Genomic DNA, 27,196 nt, shown 5'->3' with positions numbered 1-27,196 from the left:
TAATAACTCATTACAGAATTTTACTGAAAATAGAGCTGTGGTAGATGTGGAAGGCTGTTCTAGTAAATTGGAGCAATAATAGACCAATGCTAAAATATGTAGACTTTATTCAGTGTATTAGAGTTGTGCTAGACTAATATCTGATAGATTATGTCTCATCTTTCATGTACATATGTAGTTTAAAATATAATTATTTGGATAAGGCTGTGTTTGAAGAAATTCCAATCTTATAATTCCCGACAAATCATGACAGTTTCTTCAAACAGTCATTAAACGTGTGGTTAGTGTCCTCATATAACACTTTCTAGTTCCATGATTGGATATTTTCTTTTTTTTTTTTTAAGTAAAATGATTCTTACTCATTATTTTATTATCTCAAACAGCCTTGGAGCTGTCTGAATGTTCTTCTGGGTAATTTGCCATAGGTGGCCATGCCTGACCTGCAGAGGTCCCTTCCAAGCCCAACCATTCTGTGATTGGTTAAAAGAAAAATACAGGAATGCTACCAAACCAGGAAATGTTCTTTTTCTAATGATTGGTCACAAATCCTTTTTCAAACTGTTTTATGCTGTAACTTGTACCTTTTAAACCTACTGCCTCCTTTTTTCTTTCATTTTTTATACAGGAGCTTCCAGATTCAGATTTACTCCTTTTAACACTAAACAGATATTAAATCTCTCTGCATTAAAAATTTATTCTGAAATCTGCAAGCTGAAGTGGTTTTGGGTTTTTGAAATAAAACAACTAGAATTTTGTTTCAAGTCAACATTTTTCTCTGAAATTCATCCCATTTTTAAAATTAAAAGCTAATTGACTTTAAATGAAGGACTTAACATTAAATTTGAAGTTGAATTAATACTTCCAGCTAAGAAAATTAAGATTGTATTTGAAGCTTTAACTTCAGATGCTTCCAACTGGTCTTTTTTCAGGTTTAGCTACAGAATGATACTTTATGAAACCTGTAATTTACAGAGTCAGAGAACAGAGTGCTGCAAAGTCAGGCCTCTGTTATCAACACTGTTTTCAGCACAAATCTGAAACACAACCTCATCCTAGCTGTGAAGAAAATTAACTCTATTCCAGCCAAAACCAGCATGCAGAGATAAAGCAAGCAAGTAATTTTTTTGCACTATAATTATGAGTTAACTCGTTTTTTGTAGACTTGACTAGCTTATCAGCTAGAAAATAAGAGTGAGGGATTTTGAAACCTGAAAAATCACAGTGATTATCAACTTTCTACCAAAAAATTTTAAGAATAATTTAATCATAATTTTTTATTTTTTCTATCAATGCAGTGAATACTTTTAATTTCTATTTTTCTATGTTTCAATATGTTTTCATTTTGAAATTTCAGATATCTTTGATTTTAATACTCTTACAATCAAGGTTTTGATATTTTACTCCATATTCTATGGCACAGCTTGGCTTTAGAGAATTCTGGTCAAGACTAAGAAGATATTTAAACCAATGTATATTTATACATATTTAAACCAATATGTACAGACAGGAAGCAGATGCTGTTCCAGCTCTGAAAGAGGCCTAATTTGCTTTAAATGAGTGCCCATATGTGAGTGATCCATTGCCTTCTGGCCTAACTCAAGGCTTCTTTTCTCAAACCTGCTCTCACATGAGGCCTACAAGAATGGAATTACAGAAAGTAAACTGACATGTGTCACTGTTACCTGAAAGCAAGAAGTAATCCAGTTTATGGATTATACTTCATCCTAAACTTGCAGTTTAGTGAATTTGAACAACTTCTTCCAAATGGAAAAAGGAGAATAAGGTATTGAAAACATTGCTGAACGGAAGTATCCCAGATATGTTACAAACAGAATGATGAGCTTCATAAACTAAAATTAGTCTCTGCCTTCTAGTTTTCTTTTTTTTTTTTGTTATAATTTAGTATGCAAGTCATAATGCTTATTTTTTACTGTAAACTTTGACTGTTGTGCACAGTGATCAGCAGGTAGCCGATCACTGAGCAGAGCATTCTCTAGAATGCTCTGAGAACTTTTTATTAAATATTTCCATTTTACAGTTTATCTAATGAAACATTACTTTTCCCCACTGATAGCACATTTTTAATGTAGAACACAGACCAGGTTCTCTTTTTCTCTCTTAATTCTAAAAATTTCTCTCTTAAACACATAGGAGAATCGTTAGCTTGAAATTAAATTCTTTAAAGGAATATTCTAATTTTTAAGTTAAAATTGAAAAATTAGTAAAATTTAAGTTGGAAATTCCTACTTGAGTAATGCGCTACTGCAAATTGAAATGTTTTGCCTGATTTTACAAGTAACTGATTTTATAGGCTGTTAAATATTTTGAATTGACTTAGATTAAAGGAAACTTTTAGATCAAAGGAATTAGCTATGTTAGAATTTTATGTGCCCTGTGATGGTCATTAGATCTAGCAGACATCTTTCTGTGAAGGAGCAAGACTGACTTGATGATCTTGGAGCTTTTTCCAACCTAATTATTTCTGTGATTCAGTGATTCAGTGACTGTTCTGTAATACTGAATATGCTCTGGTGGGTGAAAGTCTGATCTGGCAACTGTTGGCCTTCTTTAAGATTCAGCTCTTCATCATAGGCCCTGGTCACTACAGTGTGTTTGTATTGTGCAAAAGAATCATAAAATCCTCACTGTAACAGGCATCTGGAGAGCATCTAATCCTTCTCCCACTTGAAGCACTGATCCCTGTTGCCAAATGGGATCAGTTCAACCACTGCTCTGTTTAGCCAAGTCTTGAAAACTTTGATGGATGGGGCTCTCTGTTCCAGGGCTGCTTCACCTTCCTAATGAAAAAGTATTTCCTTTTTGTGTGCTCTGAGTCTCCAAAGCTGTAGGTCAAGGCCATTTCCCCATGTTTTACCATGCAGCACTATTGAGAAAAATTAGTTTCGGTCATGTTTTAACTCCTCTTCAAGTATTTGCAGGTTGCTGCTGAATTGCCCTTTAGCTTCCTCTTCACGAGAATAACCAAGTTCAGTACCCTCAACCCCTCCTTAAGAGTAAGTGCCAGAGGCCCCTCAAAAATCTGAAAGCCATTTGTGTGATCCTTTCCAGTTTCTAAATATCATCTTAAACTGATGTACCTCAAACTGCACACTGTCTTCCAGTATGTATGGTTTCAGTCAACAAACACTGTGCGATTATGGTATATTCAAATCAAAAGGGAAAACAGAAAACTAAGAGAAGTAAAGGAGTCTTCTGAAAGCATTTAATAAAAAAGTATTTATTTGTTTGGCATGAAATCTTGAAAGATATTACAACTTCAACAGGTCACTAAACTAAAAAACAGGCAGGAGAGCTGTTTTTGAACTTGAAGACGTAGCTTGATGTCTAGAAGTAATTAGCAATATAACCTTGTTGTCTTAGAAACTCAGGAGAAAGTGTGTGCTACAGCTCCAAGAGGGACAAGGAGATCCTGCTGTCTGCTGTGTTTCTGGAGCACAGGATGGGGCTGGTGAAAGGGGTACCCATTGCTTCACCTCCCTGCTTTTCTCTGAGTGCTTTAGAGTCCCTGGTGTAATGTGTGCTCCTGGCTCAGCAGCCCCTCTGAAAGTCTCACACTTAGAAACTCTCACCAGCCTGAATCTTTACCCCGGAGATTGTTAGCTCATGTTCTCTCATTCTCTAGCAATTCTGGTCTCTACACAAATGCTAACCATTGTCTCCAGCTTTCTTCATCTAGAAATGAGGCTCTTTGTTCCCCTTCATTCTGGCTATTTCTCATTAAATAGATGAAAGGAGACAAGTGGCAGCCCTTGCCTATCTAAAAGAAAATCTTTTATAAGCAACATCAAGGGGGGAACATAAATGTTTATAGAAGTCATTCTAAAGATATAAATTAAGGTATCCTGGTAGATATAAATTAAGGTATCCTGGATTTGAGTGTTTTATATCAAACAGTGATCACCAAAGAAAAAAGGTATAGGTATGATCTTTCGACTTTTGCTTTATTTAAGTAAAATAACTGTGAAATTTCATGCAGGTATATAAGTGTTTTGTAGGTTGTTACCTTGATTTAGAAGCACATATCTCCATAATTCTGATTGTAGCATCACTGTAATCTGTAATCTAGAACTGCTGGCTTCATCAAAAAAATCTGGTATTTGGTATTAGTACAGATTTGGATTCATCAAATGGCATGATATTTGCACATTTTTGGGTTACATATTTTATAGATCAGATACTGTTTACCAGTTCATAAAATACCACTGTACACAGTTATGAAATGGTGAACATCATTGTTCAGAGATCATAAGGCAGAATGTCATTGTAAGAAAAAGATTTGCACATGTTTGGTAGGGAAAAGGGTGGGAAATATGGAAGAGAGCAGATCTTTATGTGAATTCTGAAAGCAGGCACGGAGAAGGAAAACTCTTTTTGCAGCAAACATATGCCTGCACATTCTGGTTAGTAGATCATGGAATGACATTTGCTTAATGTGCCCAGAGAAGGTTCTGAAAAATAAGTCATGTAACAGGCAGGGTCCAGGGCCGTGACCTCAAAGTTTGGTTTATTCTGCCAGCTGTGTTGAAAATATTTCCATATGCTTACACTGACAACTTTACCATAAAACAAAATTCTTTGATCTCTGTTAGTCTGTGCAGTCACGTGGATAAAGAGTGCTGGTGTTTTGTAAAGATTGTTCATAAAAGAAATATAATCAGTATTGAGAATTGGACTGAAAGACAAGCTAATATCCTGGCTGGCATTACCAGGTACTGTCATGAGAGATTGGGTTCAGAGGCCAGTTTAAGGACACATCACAGTTTTGCTGAAATTCTCTAATTCTCTTTTCCATGAGTTAGGATTTAGAATTTGGCCTTTGACTGGTGTTTGGGAGAGCACAGCTTCAAAGTCCTTGTCATTGACAGGAATTGATGGCTAATCATGAATGGTTCTGTGTGGGAAAGCTGCATGACAAGTAAAGTAATTTAGAAATGCTCTATTTTTTCCATTTGGCAGTCAAGGTGTAATAAAATAGCAATTTCTTGAGTCTATCAGGCAATACCTAGGCTGAGGAAGTGGGTATATGAAAATATCTCCTGGTGAACCATTCTAACCCTCACATACTTGTTAGGTTGCTGCGAAGAACAGGTTTGACATTGTCACCAGTGATTTGTTCTGTTTCGCAAAGCAGCCAGCTTGGACTTAGAGATGCTCTCAGGCCTTATTAACAAGGCCTGGACTGCTCTTTACTGTTAAATTTTAATGGATTTCCGATTACAGGAATCTAAGAAAATATTTTTTCTGTTACCTCTTTTTCATATGAAGATCTTTTTTTTTCTTTTTTGTGCATTTTGCGAGGCCAAGAAACTGTTGAAAGAGTATCAATGTATGCATTACAGTAAATGCCAGCAGAAGGCTGTTGCTGTTCCTGATTCCAGTTCTGCTTCTTTTTGGGAAGTGCAGTGTGACAGTCATGTTGGCTGGCCTCGCTTCTCAGGGTGATTTCATTCTCCTAACTGTGTATCTGCCACTCCTGGCTTTGCCATATCAGTCAGATGTGTATCTTTAGAGTAAACAGGTATTTTTGTTAGGGCCTCTTCACCTTCATAACTGTAACATTGTGTCACTGTTTTTCATTTGTTTCAGAGGACCATCCAAAACAGAAATTGTAATAGAGAGTGAGCAAATGCAGGACCAAAAATGGTTGAATCTGCACTCAGACTGGAAGAATAAAAATGCATCCACTTTACATGCACTTCTAGTGAATGGGTAAGTAACAGGTTAAAAAAGACCTATTTCACTGCTGTGGGTGGTCACTTACCAGTGCAGGATGACAAACTCTGGTAAGCTTTTTTTTCCATGGTGTCTGTGTATAAATCCCAGTAAATTCTCATGTAAGTGGTTAAGATATGTTCTGCAATCACTTCAGTGTCTACAACCACTGTGGTCTCTTTTGAGACCATTTTGTGAATCCTCGGGGGCCCATTCTGGTAGAATAAGAGCATTGGAGTGATACAGAGGTGATGCCCTTGAAGCACCTGGACCAAACAGCTTGGATCAATCTCTGCTGAGCAAGAAAGTCCTGCAAGTACTATAGAGCAAAATCTGCAGACACATCTTAGCATCCTCTGCAGCCTGAGTAGTCTGGATTCATTCATTTGGAGCAACTACAGCTCCTTCAGTAGAGGCTAGATCCACTTACAGAAGGTTTCCTTAGCTCTGGCTTCAGATGATTCCTTTTAATTAACCCAACTAAAGAGTTAATTATTAATGAGAAGCCAGGATCTCATGGGTGAGACATTCAAAGTGTGACTTTGAAGAGCCAGTGAAGTAGAAATCCAGGGCAAACCTGGGAGAGCCACCTAATCCCCATGGGCAACTGCATTCTTCAAAAAGCACATTCATAATTTCCCTTTGAAATGCCCAGGAGCTTTCAGAACATTCTTCTTCCACAGAAAATCCTTGTGTTTCACAGGAAAAGATTGTCTTGGGTAACTGCAGAGATACAATATGTGTGAAGACAAAAATCTGAGGAAGAAATCTACATTTCTTTTGCTTGGCTCCATTATTTTCTATATTCAAGGTATTCCCTAGTGGCATAAAACTAAAAAGATTGGCTTGCAAGGGCCAATTTGGCGTTCTTACATCTCAATTCTGTACTTTTTTTGTTTTACATTGGTATTTTCCCCATTCCTTTAAGATAATTAATAGTTTTTCATCTAGAAGGGGCATTACTGAATGATACTTGAAAGTTGTCTTTTTAACTCGTTGATTTTCCTTTCTTACTGTCTTTTTTCTCTAGCCTAAAGTATCTAAATGCTTTTCTCCAGAGTAATACAAGAATAAACACCTTGGGTTGTGACCAGACTTAAAGGCAGAGCCACAATTCTATTCTGTTCAGTCACTAAAGTGCAAAGCAGAAATTTCAAGGTACTTTTTGACATTTTTGGAAGAGGTCTGCTAGAAAACATATGAAGTAATGGATCTGGAGCCTCTTGAGTTACAAGTTCTAGTCACAAAAGATTTAGTTTTGCCCAAAGTGCAGGTTAAAGGAGGGAAAACATCAGTAGTGATTATTGTTAAATCTATAGCATAATTGAAAGATACATGTAGGAAACAGATCTTCCAGTCCCCCTGAATTCAGAAAATGGATAAGAAGTGATAAACTGAGGAGAAAGGGTGCATGAAGGGTGAGCCTGTTTTTGTTTTGGCTGCATCCAGTGCAGATGACTGGGAAGTGCCCCTGAGCCCTGCAGTCTGGGTGCATTCATCTGTGTCACCTGCAGCGTGTAAAAGGTTTGTGCTGTGGAGTGTGCTGGATGTTTAAAGGAGTTGCCAGGCTTCTGGACTAATGGGAACTTGGCCAAGAACTAACAAACACACCACTGAAGCAAAAAGTTTTGATGGGAGGGAACAGCACAGTGCAGGCAGTGCACACATAAAGGCTTAAAAGTTTTCTCTTTAGAGCTGACTGAATGGTAAGTAAAAAAAAAACAAGTGTAAAACACGAGCATGGCTGGTCTCAGTTATATTCCGTGTATTTTCTTTGCCTGTCAAAATTGTGCACAAAATTTAATTTCCTGAAATTGGTTGTCCATCTCTACTATCTCTAGAAAAATAATATTTTGAACTGGGTTTTCAGGAAGAGAAATGGACTGACTTTTACGGTGTATGAATGAGGTCTGTGCAATGTAAGGGACAAAGGTTTGGTGAAATTCCAGATTCAAGGTAATCTGTTGGGCTGGCTGACACTGTTGTTTTGCCCACATTAGTATCTATGATTTAACATGAAATGCAGCCTCTTTTTAGGTGGTTGCAGATTTAAAGATACTGCCTACCTGCTGGGATTAAAGTCTGCAAAGAATTACCTGGCAAAGAGATGGCCTGTGTATTCAGCTCTGCACCTGCCTCAGAAAAACATGTACGCAGTAGGAATGAAAAAACTGTGGAAATAAAAAGGCAATCAGCTAGTTGTGCAACAGTGCTTGCTGGATTTAATTGTGATTTCTCCTCCCTTGGCAAAAAAAATCAATTCTTCCCTCTTTTATCTGAAGATATTCAATAGAAAGTAGAAGTTTTTGTTGTTCTAATACCTTCTTCCGCAGATTTCCTGGATTCTTTTAAAATAGCCAAACTCTTAGGCCATGAAAGATCATCTGTTAGCAAAGGCATTTCAAAGAAAATCCTGTCCTTTGAGTGTAAGGAAGAGGAGACTGGCAATCTGTGCTTTCAGGTGCTGTAAATAAGAACTTGACAGACTGTGCATCCCAGCTGACCTCAGAGCTGGATCCATGCCCAGGGAGCAAGGCAGTCTGCAAAATACATGACACCTACTCATGAAATGTATTGTAAAGCTGAACTAATACTTTGAATTATCTTCAGGCAGATGCTGGAAGACATGGATGATCTGGCACAAGAAGCTCCTTGACTGTCTTTTTACAGTTTGAGGGAATTTTTAACAGCTGGATTACAGCAATGAGTACAATACCTGTGCTGATTTTCAAATTACCAAAATGAATCAATTAATGAGATTTCTACCATGTTTTGTTTCAATATTTAGACAGACGTGTCAAAGCAGAAGCAAAGTGGCTCTCTTTTGCACTAAAGAAGGTAAGAGAGAAGTGCTTATAAAATAGATACTTTTCAAAATGTGTTAAATCACTTTGAAAATGCAGATGTTTAGTGTGGATTCATTCTGAAATTTTTACTACACCTCTGCAAAATCTAATTTTGCACTGGTTTATTTTTCCCTACTTTACTCAGTCTCATCAGCTTTTCTTATATTTTGACTAGGATGCTGTGTGTTAAGGTAGCCCATTCCTGATACCACTAAAGGAATTCTGTCAGCAGTTAGGTTTCAAAAGGAAATTTGATAAAACTTCCTGCTGAAAATATCCTTAACCAGCAGAGTGGTTAGCAGAGTGTCTGCCTGGGAGCTGAAGCTGTGATCTATTTGTTTAGTTCAGGAGGACAGAAGAACCTGAAGCAGAAAGTTATGGACCAAGTCTGTTGGCCCAGCAAGTTGGGCAATTTTAAGTGGTTTGAAAATGCAGAAATTTTTCATCTCTGATGAAACCATGTTCTACAGACAAGAAGAGCTTTGCTGAAGAACACTTGAACTATGAAGTAGGTTGAGGCAGGGAAAAGGAATTACAAGACAGGAGCTAAATTTGGGAAACTAATCAAAACATTTGCTATTTGTCAGACAAAGGCAAAAGCTCAAAGGAGCTTTCAAAAATCTCATTGAGGTATTTTGTGCTGACATGTTGCTTACTCTGTGAAGTTAAATGAACACAGTAAGAATTATAAGGTACAAAAACCATTGCTCCAATTTATTTCTTCAGCACTAAATTCCCACATACATGCAATGGCAGCATATCCTCCCTTGGGATGCTAGTTGCAGAAACTGGTGGTGTTCTTTTGTTCTCTAAATTAGACTGAGTATAAACAGAATAAATAACAAGCCTGGCATCTTTCAAATCCAAAAAAGAAAGTGAAGCAAAAATGAAGGATTATTTTAGGGTAGTAGCTGGCAGGTGGTAGCCTGGTGTAATTTCTAGTGGAAGTGGCTTGTTAAGTGTAATGGACGAAGTACTAGAACGTCTTCAGATCTTCAGATATTCTCATTCAGTAATTTCTGCAGGCAAAGTGAGTTTTCTGCTGTGTAGCTGAGTAAACAGCATGACATTAACCTCAGACCTGACTTAAGAAAAACCTCATTATTAGCTGAGCAGATTTCCAGAAGCAATTCTTCTGGATAATACAAAGCTGGCCAAACGTTACTAGCTAGAAGGAAAAAAAAACCATCAGGAAATCGGAGTGAAAGGAAGTCAAGATTCCAAACTTGGCTTGGTTAATATTTCAGGCAAAATTAATAACCGGAGAGCAAATCCTTTGATCCGAAGGGATGCAAAAAGTGTCTCGGTGTTTGATACAGCCGTGTGTCAAACGCTCTGGTTGGGTGACTTGCCCTGGCTGGTGGTTTCCCTGGGCAGTGCGGCGGATGAGGCCGTTCAGGGCTGTGCCGGGCCGTGCCAGCGCGGTGCCACTAACGCCGCTGTCCCCGCAGACTGCGGCCGCCGCCCCGCCGCCCGCATGAGCAAGAGGATCCTGGGGGGCCGCACGAGCCGGCCGGGGCGCTGGCCCTGGCAGTGCTCCCTGCAGAGCGAGCCCAGCGGGCACGTGTGCGGCTGCGTGCTCATCGCCAGCAGATGGGTCCTGACCGTCGCCCACTGCTTCGAGGGGTGAGAGCGCTCGGGCGTTTCGCTGCTCGCGTGTCGGGTGAAAAATGCCTGCTTTGTGATTGGCTTCTCGCAAATGTTAATGTTATGTGTGTTGGGTTAGAAAGTAATGCTGTATTAATTTTCTTAAGTAGTGTGTTAAGTATAGTTTTAGGTTATAGCATAATGTTAAAATAGAAACTGTGCTGTGTAAGATACTTTTTTTCTAAAAGAAAAGACTCGCACAGAGATAGCAGTCACAAGACACATAAATCTTTCAGAGAAAGAGAATTTATTCTTCCGTTATCAGGAGAAACAAACTTCTTCCCGCCTCACTCAGGCAGAACAATGCTGTTAAGATTATGAAGAAGTTGACGATTACCAGACAGAATCCTGTATTTGAATAGAACTTATGCATTATGTATTAAATGTATGAATATGCAACAAGTTATTGTTTTTAGGAGTTAATCCTCTGTTAACATGTGTCCTTTTTTGGGCTTGTGCTGCCCAGAGAAAGGTACCCAGACATCCATAACTCTTTGTTTCTACTGCCTCATATTGTCCTAATTCAAATTGTCCAAATTATTATTACACCAATTGTAGTACTGTTTTTATAACCATTTTATTACTATTAGACTTTTAGAATTTTAAAAACAAGTGATTAGTGTTTTTCACATATTGCACGTGTGAATTTACAAGTTCTCCCTCTAGCAAACACATGGGGTGTAGGTGAAGAACTTTGCAGAACAGCCAGTCACAGAGTCCTGGATTTAGGAGACTAAAAAGAAGGTAAAAGGTACAAACAGGCATCAGCTTAGGTTTTCACGTTTCACTATTCTCTGCTGGCATGTCTACTGATGAAAGCTAAATGAAGATGCCCTGACTTTCAGCAAGAAACAGGAAAAGGAAGAAGACCAAAGCACTAATTCTATAGCTGTCATACAACTGCCATGAGTTTAAAAATCATCCTCTGTACCTGTGTAGAAAAGACCCTGAAAAAATGCTGTGGCCACTGGTAAAAAGAAAAACTGAGTATTTACTCACAGTGCGAATGACATATTGAAATCACTGCCCTTTCTTTTTATACAGGCCAGTCTTTCATTAGGATTGCAATAATTAACAAGTCAGTATTAACAGCTGAGTGCCTCCTGGTATCAGACACCATGGTGGAAGGACAGTCTGGAGTGCAGAGGGTGTTTACATGTCTTAGCAATTGTTTTGATCATTGCCAACTTTTTGGTGCTAACCAATATTTCTTTTTGATGAACCGCAGATTTCAGAAGGAGCTTTATTACCTGATTAATTTCATCATGTACCAAAGTTTTTTAATTGGGTTTCTAAAGAAAATTTGAACAACTGTTTTCTGCTGTAGTTAGCAAGTACTCCTTTGGCATATGGTTACTTAATCCTTCTTTAAACTGGTGCTTGATCTCTGCAAATTATTTTAAACTGCACAAAACACTTTCTTTATGTTTAAGGCAGCAGAAATTCTGTTAAGCAAGGTTCTCTTGAACCGATATTTCTTTATAGTGTTAGTCATTCACTTTTTCATTAAAAATTTTGTCTTTTTATTTCTGAAAAACTAAGTTCTTTGGTGTTTGTCCTTCTAAACTAACAGTTTGCTAAACCTGCATAATACAAACAAGAGTACTGTATTTTATCAGATTTTGGGTCCAGAAGGAATTTCTCTTCCTTCTCCACCTATTTTTAAATATACTCCTGGAATATTTCCTATCCTTTGGAAGAACACTTTCTGGTGATCTAAAATAAAAGGTGGGACAGAGGTTGATTCTTCAGCAATATTGGACTGCTGTTGAATGTCCTGGATAAGATTCCTCTCATTACTGAAAGATAAGCAAAGCAGCTGTCACATTATAAAGTAAAAATTTCCCAGTTTTGTCAAATGCAGAAAAAGTGCCACTACACTTTTATGCTGTTCATTTACTCCTCATGTAGAGCTGCATAATGTCCCTGTGAGTTAGGAGTATAACTTCTTTCTCATTTATATTCTAAAGACCTGAAAGTACTAAGATATTGTGGTCTAATAATTGACTGAGAAGTTATATGGACTTTTTTCTCTTCTGCCTTTCTGAATAGACTGGGGAGGATGTACCCAGAAGCTGAAATCTTGAAATTCTTCATTTGTAGGAACTTTTTTTTTTGTAAGCTTAAGTATCATCAGCAAGACCATTCTTTGTCACAATTTCTTTTTTACATAAAGTATTTTAAAAATTTCCCAAACCAACCAGATAATACATCAATATAAAGAGATTTTAAAATGTTCTGGTCCTTTATACAAAAAGCTCCATTTTGTGAAACTCATGTGAAGTTTGGAATACAAAACATAAGGACCATATAAAAACAATACAAATAGCCATGAATACTTGTAGAGGGCATAAATATAAAGGGCTGCATTAACATTTTGTTGTTTGCAAGTTTTCTTATTATAGTCCCCCTTGAGTTTTGTCAAGATCATTTTGAAATGCATTACATTAAAGTAACCAAAACATCTAGAGATTTTTTTAATGTGTAGGACAATGCATTCTGGCTGACTACTTATTTCTCTAGGCAATGCTACTTTACAATGGTCATAAACACAATAGTATATAAATATTCTCAGTACTTCATTTCTGTAACTTTATGGAGCAGCTCATGAATTGACCATGATGCTAAAATGATCATTACAGTCTTAAATGCCAGAATGTTCATCTAACTCTTAAGATAAACGTAGTCTTGATTTAGCAATTGAATCTCTTTACAAATTACAGGAATTAAAACCCTCTTGAACACTATCAAAAAGCTGAAATTTTGCATGCTTTTACTTGCACTGCTTTGAATAAGCTTCAGTCCTGTCAAAGGTGCTTAGTTACATGAATTGTCTTTCAGCAGTTGTGAAAAAAGGTGACTTTTTGGAGAGCTTTTAGCATCACAGACTAATTAGAAACCACAAAGAACCCACAAGTAATCCTGTGACCAGTTAGGACAGAGAGATTACAGTCTCGAAGCCTTCCATAAAATCTAGGCTTTTCTGATGTGTCTCAACAAACAATAGTTCAGTGTTCCCCCTTGTATCATATGTATCATTGCTTTGTGGTCTTGTATGTATACCAGAAAAGTCTCAAAAAAATTTAAGAGTCAAAGTAACCTTTGATCTTAGGCATATAAAGTATACTTGGCACAGACTGAATGCTGAATAAATAAGGGATTTTTCCCATGGCTATCCAAAAATATTTAATTTACACAATGAAATTGCTTATTTGAGACTCCTTAGGGTTTTCAGTGAGGCTTAACTGCTGTCAGCAGCAGTCTACTGAACAATATTCTCACCCCAGCAAAATCTGCATGTGCCCACCAGTGAGTGTGTGAGCAACTAATGCTGGGAAGGATCCAAGGGATGACTTTGACAGCCTTTAATACAGCAACTAATAGATGGTTACATATCTTCTGATGGAGTGAGCTTTAATGTGTTTGATTGCAAGCAGGAGGGAAATTAAAAGCATTGAATTCTGTTGCTCAGATCTTTGCTGTAAGGAATAATGCATAAATACCTGTTTTCTTCTTGTAGTATTTGCATGCTTTGCAAAGTGTAGTGTACAAAAAGGGAGAAAAAAAATATCTTGGGTATTTTAGCTTAAAAGAAAAACCTTGACTGAAATTTCACTTTTTTTTTTTTTTTTTGACAAAGGAGAGAAAGTGCAGCTGTCTGGAAAGTAGTGTTTGGGATTAGCAATCTCGATCATCCATCAAGTTTCATGCAGACCCGACTAGTGAGGACCATCATCCTCCATCCACGCTACAACAGAGCAGTTGTAGACTATGATATCAGCATTGTGGAACTCGATGAGGACATCAAGGAGACAAGCTATGTAAGACCTGTCTGCTTGCCCAGCAAGAACCAGTTGGTTCAGCCAGACACCTACTGCTACATCACAGGCTGGGGACACATGGGCAACAAAAGTAAGATGAATATTTCTGTGACTTTTGAAAAGTAAGAGTATTTCTGTGACTTTTGAAAAACATGTGAAGCTTCTACTGAGTTAATCCAATAAGTGATAATGTTACAAACTTTTGTCCATTTATACTATTACTGGATCTTAGTAAATAATGGGGAAGTGTAACTACTCTTGAAGGGATCAAGCTGTGACTATAGCCTAGCTTTTTCAAGCAGCAGCCTCAATTTATGCTCCTTAATACTTACTTAGACACTGACTTGATTTTTAAAAACATGGAGGATCTGGAAACTTCTATCAAGAAAGTCCCCGACGTTAGTTATAACTTTACCCATCTAAGTTGCAGTCAGAACAGTATTGCAAAGGTAGCACCTCTTCAGAAACCCTCTTAGTTCAGAGAAGGCTGGGGACTGGAAGCACTGGCATAGAGGCTGGAGGAACAGGGTCATGAATCATTTCATACTTGTGGGACAATTTATTCCACAATCACAAGTGTTGTTTTTGTACCTCTGAATAGGTTAGTGTGCTTTCTTGTTTTGGGGCTGCCACAATCCTTGTCAAGAACTGTTGTGTTGTGTAAATCTTTGGTCAGGTAAAATAATTCTGCATGAATAGTATGCGAATTAGTCTGGCTCCAACACTTTTTGTGCGCTAGCCATTGTGTTTCTGCCTTTGCTATTATTATAGTAATTACTAGGGATGGCTTTTCCATACATTGGGTAAGGAAATCTTTCTTTCTGTATTGCTTCAGTGGAACTTCAGTTGTAGTGGCCAGTTTAGATGAGGTAAAAATTAAACTGGATATGGGAATGGTAAGCTGTTTACTGGCATCTCTACCCATCTAAAATATCTGTACATGATGTCAGGAGAAAAACTCTGACAGGTTCTTTTTGCAGACTGGTAAATAGTTTTTTGTTCTCTAATGTGGTCAGAGTTGATTTTAAAGGTTTTATGCTAGGAAGCATCAAAACCCACTGTGGCTACATAGCATTTAGGCTGAACAAATTTGATTAGAATTTGAGCTCATTAAGTTGCTTGGACTAGGAAGAAGTGTTTTATTGTCTCTTGAACATATTACTTCATAATAATTTCATTAGGTTCAGATACTGATTTCCTGTTCCTGGTACATTCTGTAAGTCAAATTTACCCAAACATAGCCAAAATAGTTCTGATTATTACCAAGTTTTACCATGACAGACACCAGGAAACAGGGAGGTCCTACCCTGGAACAGTGAATCAAACCTATTGTCCACTTCTCCCACATTACTATTTTCCAGCCACTACTGCCCCCATCTTATAAGTCACAAATTGCAGCATGTCAAGGTGTGAATGCTGAATAAACAACAAATGTCACACCAGTCCTTGTGTGCTTAGTCCTTCTCCAGAATGCAACACATAGTGCTCCTTACATTTAATACATATAGAGAGCAATATTTATAATATATCCCAGTGGAAATGTTTGTCATACCTCATGGAGTCATAATAGGTAAGTATTTGTGAATTTGTGTATAGTAAACACCTAATTCTGTTTTTCAGTGCCTTTCAAGCTTCAAGAAGGAGAGGTTCGCATAATTTCCTTAGAGCAATGCCAGTCATATTTTGACATGAAAATCATCACCAGCAGGATGCTGTGTGCAGGCTACGAATCTGGCACCGTGGACTCTTGCATGGTAGGCTTCTCTGTAAGGAGAAGGTTTCCAGAAACAAAATTGCTTTTAGAAATAAAAATACTGTGATGTTAATTAGGTGTAGCGTACTTTATGTATTCTAGGAATGACAGCTGCCTATTTATATACTTGAACCCAACTTTTATCATTACTATTATTGTTAATATTGGTGTAAAGAACTTATCTTCATGCTACTGAAATGCTGCTTGAAGACTCTAGGGTTTATCTTTATTAGGTAAATTTTTAATTTTTATGAGCCTTTTGCAGGTTATTTTTTGTACAAATGTAATGGGTAATAAATACTGGTAATGCTGCGTGTGGCTACACAGTTCAGCAGATTTTTACAGCTGAGTTATTTGCTAAAGGCAAATGGCTGTGGGAAATGTGATATAGCTTTAATGATGAGTGCTGGCCATGTGTGTAATAGAGTGATTTTAACTTTCCTGTTGCAGGGTGACAGTGGAGGACCACTTGTGTGCGAGCATCCTGCCGGGCGCTGGACTCTGTTTGGTTTAACATCCTGGGGCTCTGTCTGCTTTTCCAAGGTTTTGGGACCTGGAGTTTACAGTAATGTGTCACATTTTATTGAGTGGATTGAAAGACAAATATATATCCACACCTTTCTGCTAAACTAACTCCAGATGGTAAGGATTATGCTGACAGAGAAAAGAAAAAAGGAATCAGCACTTCAACACTGAAGGTTTTGCAGTCCAGAAACTCTGTGAAAAGGAGTTTCAAGCTCTGTCTATTCTTCTTGTGGAGCAATGGAATATGCAGTGTATGTTACTGGTAAATCCTCTCCTCGTGAATATAATTTGTGGTAGAATTAATAATCCTTTTGACTTTTCTTTTAACTGTGTTGTGGTGCTATTCTAAACACTACAAAAAGCTTAAAAGAAAAGAACCAACCACTTTCTGCCTTTCAGCTATTAAAACTAAGCAGTAGCACAGACTAGAAGAACTTTTAAAAATAACCTATTTTAATACTATTCAGTTAGTAGTACATGCATTTTCACTCACTTCTTGTGATGAAGAAGGAACTTTGTGCATTCATGTGGCCCTGCAGGACGTACATTCACAAGGACAACTCTGGACAGGGCCATACCACATGCTGGAGGGTGTGGAAGAGATCGATGGGTTTGTACATCCACGTGGCACAGGACACATCAAAGCACTCGTGCAGGTCTCCAAAGGTGTGTAGCCATATGCTCCTGGCATGCCTGAGCTAGTGCATTTTGTCCCTCAGGGTGGTTCATTTGCATAGGCATACCCCTGTACTGTCCTCATTCCACAGCTTCTGTTCCCAGAGCCAGACTGGGCATCTCTCCGGGGTGATGCAGGAACCAGTAGGCCCACAGACCCATAACTGCCAGTAGAGGCACTAGAGACCAGAACTTTACTGTTCAGACTCTGTGGACAGCCTCTAGCACTTATTCTCTGAAGCTTCCAATGTCCTAATGTGTCTAGGAGACACCCATGTCTCAGCAGCACTACACTGATCGGTGTATTTATCAAACCTGTGCCCCACTGGCTTTCCCCCTCACACTGTATCGTATGTTCAGCATACAAAACATGCACTGACCATCTCCAGCCCTCCAAAAACCTAAGAGGGTTGGCAATACCACCCTCTTAGTTTGGACATCTTGTGAGACATGGAAAATGCAGATTTAAAATGCAATAGATGCAGTGTGGGCACCGTCACAATATTGGGGAACTGGGTAATTTTTATAGGTCTCTTCTTGTACCTTGCATTTAAAGTTTAGTTTTGGGAAGATTTGGGAAAAGGAAAAAAGCAGAAAGAGTTTGATAGAAGACTTGGGATTCCAGCTTCTGTTGAAATGAGTATTAGAAATACCAGATGCAAAGTACAACAGCTTCACCAGCAAAGGCTCGAGGAGCCCAGCTCAAGTGCTTGGTAGCCAGATGTGGAGTGCTCTCTGCAGTAGTAAGACACTGAGCCTTAACTCTACTTAACTCCAAGAGAATCTGGTTGAAAAAGATTATGATGGAGCTTGGCACCTTTTTATGGTGCTAGAGGGGAAGTATGTCCTATCAGCTGCTGTAGATGATGTCCTGCACAGCTATCAGCTTTTAGGAGGCCACAATAGGACAAGTCAGGAATCTGAGGACCACAGGACAAATTCCACTGGGGAACAATGCATTTAAAATTTGTGTTTTCAGTGCTGTGCCTAGTCCCCTGTGAATCCAGCCTAAGGCACATAATAATCCTCTCTGCTACCTCTGGCACGGCCCCATGACAGCACGGCAGGGCCTTGTCAATAGCATGACTGACTGCTGCATGTGAAAACATGCATAAAAAAGACCTAACACATGGACATTTCAGGTATTATGAATCATGTTGCAACTCATCTCCATAGATCTATTGCTTTTGTAAAGATTTCTTCTCTCCGTATCTTCTCCTTAAACGTTGCTAACATTAGAACATTAGTCACACTAGACTGCGCTGTAGACATGAATATTAATAAATACTCAATATTTATGTTATGGATTCTGAAACTATTTAAGTGATTACTCAGTCACTGTTTCATGCTCAGAAGGAAAACTCTGAGGCGTTGGTAGGTTTGATTGTTGGGGTTTTTTACTTTTAGTATCTTAAGGATATAACACGTAAAATACTCTTCTTGCCCCAGCTATAAATGAGAGAAGGCAGCTGTGACCATGTTTATCTAGTGCAAGTAGATTACAGCTGAAGCAGGTTATTGATGTCCTTGCCTCAAGGACATGGAGGCTGGAGCTCAGTTCTCGTTCAGCTGGGGCTGTAGGGCAGAGAAGCTCTGAGTCCTAGAGCTGGTTCAAGAGTTCCCTGAGGTGTGGGTGGCCCAGTGGTTGTTAGAGCCAGCTGGCTGGTGTCAGACAGGTTCTGGCCAGTGTGTTTTCCAAAGAGATGCTGCTCCAGAATAAGCAACCCAGCCTGGCTGCTCTCCACCAGATATGGTCTGTGGTTAGCAGCTTTGAATTTTGTAAAGCGCCAGAGTACATAAGTCACTCATGTAGATATTAGCATTTCCAAATGATAACATGTAACTACACATTTTAATTACCTGGATTTGACCTTCCACCAGTTTCCAAGCAGTCCCTCCCAGGAAATGAAGTAGAGGCTTGCTTAAACATAAGGTCCAGGCCTGTCCTATATGGGATCAGTCTGAAGAAATTCCAAGCTGAACCCCATCCCAGATGGCTCTAGGAGGGAGCACTTGGGTCTTATCCTTTCCCATGACTGTGTCTGACACAACATTCCATGTAAAGAGGAAATCTGTAATTTTATAGATGTATTTTTATACGGGTTTTTTTATGTGTGCACATGAAATAGGCAAACATGCTCCTCCTTCCACTGTGTCAAGCCTTCTCCTGCGTGCTGAACAATGGCTGTGATCACAGTTACGCTGTTTGTCCCACAGTGTGGCCTCATTGTAAGGTAACATTTGGTTTTGCTTTACCACAGCTGTATCTCCAAATGGAAGCAGTGCCACTCTCAGTTAAGCCAACATGTTTCTTTCTAGTTGTACTAATAAAAATTTACAATCATTTTCCAAATAATTTCTGTTGAACATGTGTTTTCATCTTTAGAGAGACTAAATGATAATATGGAGGTAAAAAGTTACAACTTTAGCAATAATGCCAAAAATAGCCTTCAAAAGGCATTTTTGAATCCTTAGCTGACCTTTTTTAGCAGCCCTGTTAGTACTGCAGTACTTGTAGAGATTCTGGCACTACTACCACCGTACAACTTTTAGTTTTTTCTGTGTATATGCTTCCAATACAGAATATTACTAGGAATACTGCTGCCGACAACTACTGTGAACTTAGAAATCTGAAAAATTAAAGCTGCAATCAAATCTGCAATCTGAACACATTTTGTTCTATAATTTTGCTCTGGAATGCAATTAGTTTTAAATAAACAATCTCTTATAAGTTGTACACAGAATTTCAACAACATGGTACACATGCTGAAATCAAAATAATAAGCAGACAGAAGCTTAACACTGTTAAAATTCACCTTTCCACTGCAATAAGGAAGCCAGGACCATGAGGGCAAGAGTAACATAACAACAAATAATACAAAATTCACACTGAAATTCATCTGTGAGAACATTGTTAAGACAGTCACATTTGGAAGTTGCCCATCAGCCTTGGCCAAGAGCCAGGGCTGGTGGGAGCAGTGGGTTCTCTGCTTTAGCTGGTCCTCAGCCAGTCCTCAGCCTTGTGCTGCAGCCAGTGGGGCTGTGGAAAACACAGCTCAGGCTAAACATCAGCTCAAACAGTGCCCCAGGAACAGACCAAACTCACTGTGCTGCCAGAATACTCAGCACAGGCTGTGGCTGACTGCCACCCACAAATCTGTAGCACAGGTGTGGTTGCTGAGAAAGAAAAAAAATTAAAACATGTACTTTCTTCTGTAAGTCAAATACTGCACATCAAAATCAGAGTTAAGGCTGTTCTAGATGTAGCTGTAAAGTTTGGGGCAGTTGAAGGTGGTTCTTTTGGTTTGTTTTCATATTAAAGAAGTGTAAATGCTGTGCTTCCTTTCATGACATGTGGAAGGCACCTGTGAGATGCTCTTAAAAAGCTTATTTTCAAAATGGAAAAGTCAGATTATGCTGTGCCTAAGTGGAGAAGCAAGCAGGTGATTGTGGTGTTTTCAGTGCTAAAAAAATAAAGGAAACACTGAACTGTTGAGAAGCACAGGGAGTGCAATGTGTTTCCACCCTTCATTTGGTCCTACTTTAGTTATGGCCAATTAATATTTTAAATATTAAAATATGAGTTATAAAATATATAAAACATGAGTCCTAAAGACTCATGACCCTCATCTCCCTTTCAATAAAAGACAGCAAGTAATCACAGCAAATGCCTTCAGCTATTTCTTCTGCTTGTCCACCACAAAAAAACCCAACAAACCCAACCACCACACCAAAAAAACTTAACAGTCAAACAAAAATAAAACCCAACCCAACCCCCAAAGCAAGTTTTACCCAACAGATAAATTATGTTATGACCCAGACTGCTTGTTGAAATCCTCTAATAAAATACAACTGTAGAGGGCAGTTTTAATCAATATGGAGTACCAACATGCAATACACACACACACACACACGTATGTTACTTTTCACTACTTCAAGTGGTACAAAAGCATTTACAATCTCAGCAGAGAGGATCAGTGTCCTGAAAGCCTCACTGCACTAAGTTGTGAGTAATGGAGTGCTGAGGTTTCTAAAGAGTCACATAACAGCAATGTAAATGTCCATCATGGAGCTGGTCCTGGGTCTAACAGATTACTCCCCACTCATGTTTCTTCATGTCATTATTTTGATGCCATGGCTTAGTCAGAAGGTTTTACTTCTGATCTTACTCTGATCTTACTTACAGCTTTTGTATGAAAAAATGCAAACTCCTGAGAGTAAATGATCATCTACCTGTCAAATCTGCTGGTAGGTTCTGCTTCTGCAGCAGAGGCAACAAGAGGGCAGGTCACAGGCTGGTGCTGTCCCCAAACTCTCATTCACAGAGGCAGAGGGGACAGAGCTGAGGCCTGCACTCCCTCAGGTCACTGGAAATGCTGGAGCTCCCCCATCAAAGTTCACCATACCTCAGTCATAGAGTTAGAGACCTGTAAAACATGGACCAATCTCCTCTCAGTGGCCACAGGTGCAGAGAGGCCATGGATTTAAAGTGCAGAAGAAACATTCAGGTCAGATAATGAAAACAAAACCACTATTAGAGGGCAGGAGAGCACTGCTTGTTTCTCTGGAGTTCTTTACAGCAGGATAACATCCACTAGGAAGGACAAGGGTGGAGCTGAGCCTGCCTTGGGATTGTGGAGCAGAGTAGATGATTTCACTTCATCCCAGTAACTCTCTTCCTGTGTGATTCTGCCCCAGTACCAGCTTGTCTCCCTGCACAACTTGCAGCCTTGCAGCTCTCATTTCCTGAAGAGAAAGCGGAGATGTTCCACTTGGGAAATTTGGAGTAGGCTCGTGGCAAGGTGTCTTCCCACAGCAAGAAGGATGTTTCAGATAAACATCTGAAAAAGTAACTCAAAACAACACGCTCTCTTGGGGTTTGAATGTGTGGTCACTTCAAAGGCCTCTTCTTTATGTTAGAACCTACCAAAAACATTTTATCATATGTTGAACCGAACTAAAAAAAAAAAAAATAATTCAGAAATGGCTGTCATCACTTTCTCCTTCCACTACTTTTCTTCTACAGGCTAAAAAAACTACATTTTCTCTTTCTCCCCTCACTAACACTAGGGATAGAGTCAGTCATTACATTCTACCTTTTGAACACAGAGCTGTTTTAAACATTTGGTTACATGTGATGACTGGCATTTGAATGAACTCAGCATGGCCTCAATATCTGCCCTGTATAGCAGCAGCTGTCCAGACCTCACAGCGTTTGTTTAAATTCTTTCAGAGATCTTAAAAGATGTGGAATATGCAATGTTGATCATTGATGTGGAAAGCTCATGGTTCTGGTTCAATTAGAAAGCAGTGCCCTTGCCTGAAACATGGTGCCTAAAAATAAGCACACAAATCTGGGGAATTTGAAAACAGAAAAGTCTGAGAAAGTAACAGAACCAAAAAATGGGCTCAGCACTAATAATTCATTAGCAGCTACAGTTTGAGGAAATTGTTTATTTCAACAGGTGCTAGTGAATACAAACAGATTTCCTAAGCTCCTCTCTAAATTGTCCATTTAACTTTTTGGGAATGGAAGTAAAAAGGAGGCAGTATTTTAGAGTCTGGAATCTAGAAGCTGCCACATGCACCTCAGCCACTTTTTGTGCAGCATATGAACAGTGGAAAACTGGCAGAGGGCAGGACTCATCTATCTTGTGGAGACAGATGAACAACAGCACTTAAATGTGAGACATGCAATGCAAGATGCCTTCTTTTGAGCAGCCTTTAGAGACACATAAGCTGATTATTACAAAAGCTTAGAGAAATTTTAAAACACCTGAGAGTGAAGAAGAGTGATGTTACCAGCTAAAAGCTGCTATTTGTAAAGGAAGACCTGAAGACAGACTGGAGCTCCTCACTGCTGCTGGCTGACAATTTTGCAGTACAGGCATGAGGTAGTTTAGAGAAAAGACAGCCAGCCAACATCTGAATTCCTGGTAGGAAAAAAGGCCATTTTGGTGGCGGACAACGGGAAATGACACATGGACACATGGAGTCAAAATGGAGTGACACACCTGGAGGATGACCTGACATGGAAAACAAAAGGCTGCACTTAGGGTTTGCTCTTTATGTGAAGAAGGCAGTGAGGGAGACATGTCACATTTGGGCTTCCCTCTTATAGTTAAAATTGTGTTTGTCCAGCAGGGAGATGGCCCATGCAAGAGCCTGGTGAACAAACTAGACCACAGTGGTTATATAAATTACTGTCTACACACACTACAACACGTAATAAAAAGTCTTGAAACAAGCCAACCAGTAACACCACATCCCAGCCCTGTAGCTTACTTCATTCTTCAGCAACTGATGAATGCCAGGGCATGCTAGGGTTCTAGGGCACAGTGTAAGGGAGCAGGCTGACTTACCTCAACTGGATTCTGTGAATCCACATTCATGCAATGCACTGTCCATAACACCATGAGGTGTTATGCAATGTTGCATACAAGAAATAAGCAATATGCGAAGTCTAGTTTGGGAAGAAATATAAAAAATAATCCAGACATTTAGACTGGGAATATCTTAATAAATTATGGCAAAGTCTTACAAACAAGCTTTTAAGGAAATGTGTTTGTCATCTACCTTGGCTGAAGAAAACAAAACCACAGCATGGCAGAAATCAGCAGTTATTACTCCTGTCTTTAACCAGCTAGCATTCCAACTTTGTAAAATACAGTAAAGCATCTTCTTCACACAAAACAGAACTGAAAACTGCTCTGTGTGCTGGAGTTACAGCACTGCTGCACTTTTCAGAAGCACACACAGAGACTTTGGCGCATGATCTATTGCCACCAAATGTAAATGTATTAGTTCCCTTTGGTAAACTCAGTCTCTTCAGAGTTCAAGCCACTTGTACTCTCAGACTCATCCTGAATGTCTGGTAAGAAGGAGGTGTTCTTTAACAATCCATCTCTTGAACAGGTCTGAAAAGGTGTTTTAGATGGCAAAACACTGTCAGTTCTTTCTTCCTCTGATACAGCACCTGCAGCTGAGCTGGACGCCACAGAAGTAGGTTGGAGCTCCACCCTATAATTCACATTGCACTCATCTTTCCATCTCTTAATTTCTTTCCTCTGCTCCCTGGGGGACAGTCTGACAAGGCACTTGGCTCTCAACACCGGAGATGGAAACAGCGTTCCTTGGAGAACTCTTATCAAATACCTACAAAATAAACACAGTTACAAAAAAGCTGTTTAAAAGAAACCCCAAAACTGTTTCCAGTGACTAAAGGAAACCAAACACCATTCAAGCAGCCCTGAAGCCTAGTTCTTGGACTAGAACTAGGTGATCTTTAAGGTCTCTTCCAACCCAGACCATTCTATAATTCTGTGATATTAGAACTGACTTAACTGGCAATTTAGGTTGGTTTAAATCACAGATTTTTGCAGTGGATTTTCAGACAACAGGGCATCCAATGCCTGTCCTTCCATAAGAGAACTTCAAACCTCCAGTGAAAGCCCCAGTCTCACTCCCTCATGCCAGAAGCTGCAGAGGACCCCCTGGTATCACAATGCCCCTGGGTGGAGGCTTTTCAGGACCATACAAAGGATCGTATCAGAAATAAACACTGGAAAAAAACATGCATGTGACAGCAGTAGTCCCTTGATAGGTACTTCTGCTTCAAATCACTGCAGTAGAAAAGCTCAAATTAGCCACAACAGCTATAAATCTTCTGATTCCCTGTGGACACAGGGAGAGTACTTTTGACTTAAAGAATTTCTAAATAGTTTGCCTTTAGTTCACCATGAAAACCACTGCCATCTTGAAAATTCAACAGCCACACATTGGAAGTAGTCACCAAGCTGAAACCTTTATCCTACCTTGGCTATCTACAGCCCTACCAAAAGGTCTCAGAACAGCCTTTATCTAATAATTTGTCATGTAGAGGAGATTTACTGTGTGTGAAAGAAAAGGCTCTACTGTCACCACCTGAACAAAGCTGAGAGCAGGGACAGAAATCCACGTGTTTCTTGCACTTCATGGTTTGTCATTCTGCTGAAGTGTGAGCCAAAGCCATCATCAGTCAGATCAGATCAGTCATAATCCCCAGTGAGTGCACTAAAACTCCTGATGACATGCTCGAGACACAGATCAGACATTTTCAAACAGGACTTAATACTTGGTGGCCATTGCAGGCATCTGCAGGCACGGCTCTGCCAGCTTTGCTGCTGGCAGGACTGATAACTTATTCAGCCTGTACTACAGCACTTGATCCAGAAACTGTGCTCAGATTGTGTCTAATGATATTAAATTACATCAGGTGAGCAGGAGACAGCACTTATCTCCTCAACTCTCTCAGTATCTGTCTGTGCAATTTAATTTCAAGTCTCATTCCTTCTGAAATGATGTAAGAGGGAAAGAAAGAGACACAACACAGAACAATGAGTAATTAGCACTGCAGGCACTTCACTGTAGGCTACAGACTTGAGTTCATGCTCAGGCAGTGAAATGAAGATAGCTGTGGCTACTAAAGAAAGCTAAAGGGAAGGTTTGATGAAGTCTCTTTCACTGGTTTTCACATGGTTTGGCTTGCTCTGTTGGCTCATTCAGGTGTCTCCCTGCTCACCATGCTGAAGTCTTCCACCTCCACCCAATACTACTGCCCTTCCAGGGTGAATTAATTATTAAACTTGAACTTCAGTGAGACAAAAAAAATATCAAGACCTCTTGTGAATCTAGTCAGCATGTTTCCACCCCACAAAGAAGCCTGTACATGCATCCTTCACTCTAAATACTCTTGTACATATTCATCATATAAATTTCAAACAGAAAATCATTTCACAAAGTAACACAGACTAAGCACAGTATTTCTTTGTCTATATATAGCACATGTCCAACTCTGGTCACTAATTTAACTGATATGCATATTTAATTATGAACTCTGTGATTACAAAAATTACTGTTTCTTTGCCCTCCAAAGACAATAGTTAATATTATATAAGTCACAAAAGAAAATTTTTATTACTGAAATTTGCTTGGAGAACTAAATGGAACTAAAAAGTTGTCCTCACATATCTTGGTTTAATAAATTAATGAAATCTTCATTTTTACTGTGGGATGCTAGGGAGGAAAGACCTAGCCAGAGTTTCATAACATCACTGACTCATAGAAAACTAATTTTGGTAACAGCAGTAATCTATAATTTTATAACAGAAACTCACCTGGGTAGCAGAGCAATGCAAGTAGTCAGGAGGCAAACTAAGTAAAATACTGGGTCTGTCATGTGCTTTTCCATGATCCAGTAAAAGTCTGATTGTGGGTTGTGGGTTTTGTAGGTTGCTCCAACAGCCAGAGTGAACACAAAGTAAAACAGGATGCTGCCAACTATAACTACTGCATGTATCCATGTCTGCAATTCCAGCAAGGAAAGAAATAAGATTTAAGCTGTAAAACAGAAAGACTGTTATGTCTGTATTTACATGAACATACACACTTTTCCTCCAAGGGCAGCTGTTGAATGTAACAGAGGATACATCTGTTCAGATAATATTCCTAATTTCATACAAAACAATCCAGAAAGAATGGAACCTTCTTTCTACAGTATACAGGTGTTCCAGACATTTAATTTTTTTAAATTCTCATAAATTCATAGCTTTTCATTCTTTTGTGAAAGACATTTGCCTCAGATTACTACCTCATTCACTGGCAGCACAGAAAGCTTTCTCAAGGTGAGACCTTCACATGACACCACCTTTATATATCTTGCTCGAGACGTTGGTTACCTTTCTACACTGGAGTTTTTCTGTAATTTTACACCTAAATGGCTATAGCAGCTACTAAGAAAACAACATTGTCACTGTTCTTACAGCCTGCCAACATTAAAAAATGCCACAAACAAAACACATTTAAGTTCTCTAATCAGAGTGTGAATACACTCATGCTATATATATGTTCTCAATAAAGACATTTTAATTATGGCTGTCATACTCTCAAAAGAACAGTGAAAAGACAATCACAACTTGACATTTCATCCACTACAAAACAATCCTAAAAATACTTCTAAAAAGTCAAAGAAAAACCAAAATTCATTCATTAGTGTTTTTCTACTGTACCCATTATTGTATTTTCTTTAAAATTAAGCCAAACCCCCAAGTATTACCCTTGTAAGTACTCTAGATTTATCCAAGCTAAAGCAGATGCTTTATGTTGCGCAGACTTGAAAACTGAAATAATGTTTCTTAGCATATCAGTTTTCCAGTTCT

General features: G+C 39.0%; 2 protein-coding genes across 8 annotated transcripts in view; one reads left to right on the top strand and one right to left on the bottom strand.

Annotated features, from left to right (window-relative positions):
- CORIN (corin, serine peptidase) overlaps positions 1-19,488 on the top strand; it is a 116,015-nt gene extending 96,527 nt beyond the window's left edge. Inside the window, exons 17-22 of the mRNA XM_064710351.1 lie at positions 5,608-5,730; positions 8,522-8,571; positions 10,031-10,205; positions 13,867-14,138; positions 15,668-15,801; positions 16,251-19,488. Coding sequence (XP_064566421.1) covers positions 5,608-5,730; positions 8,522-8,571; positions 10,031-10,205; positions 13,867-14,138; positions 15,668-15,801; positions 16,251-16,433 — 937 coding nt within the window. The 3' untranslated portion in view covers positions 16,434-19,488. The remainder of the gene's footprint in view (positions 1-5,607; positions 5,731-8,521; positions 8,572-10,030; positions 10,206-13,866; positions 14,139-15,667; positions 15,802-16,250) is intronic.
- Positions 19,489-22,189: 2,701 nt separating this feature from the next.
- Positions 22,190-27,196, bottom strand: part of ATP10D (ATPase phospholipid transporting 10D (putative)) — a 41,048-nt gene continuing 36,041 nt past the window's right edge. For all 7 annotated transcript variants that reach the window (XM_064710343.1, XM_064710347.1, XM_064710345.1 and 4 more), the window contains 2 exons: positions 26,156-26,343; positions 22,190-24,155 (listed from right to left, as the gene is read on the bottom strand). In XM_064710343.1, the coding sequence (XP_064566413.1) occupies positions 23,801-24,155; positions 26,156-26,343 (543 nt within the window). In that variant the 3' untranslated portion in view covers positions 22,190-23,800. The remainder of the gene's footprint in view (positions 24,156-26,155; positions 26,344-27,196) is intronic.

The sequence above is a fragment of the Zonotrichia leucophrys genome, chromosome 4 (genome assembly GCF_028769735.1).
Source record: "Zonotrichia leucophrys gambelii isolate GWCS_2022_RI chromosome 4, RI_Zleu_2.0, whole genome shotgun sequence".
NCBI lineage: Eukaryota > Metazoa > Chordata > Aves > Passeriformes > Passerellidae > Zonotrichia > Zonotrichia leucophrys.
The sequence above is the reverse complement of the archived record's forward strand: the minus strand, read 5'-3'. Positions and strand labels throughout refer to the sequence as shown.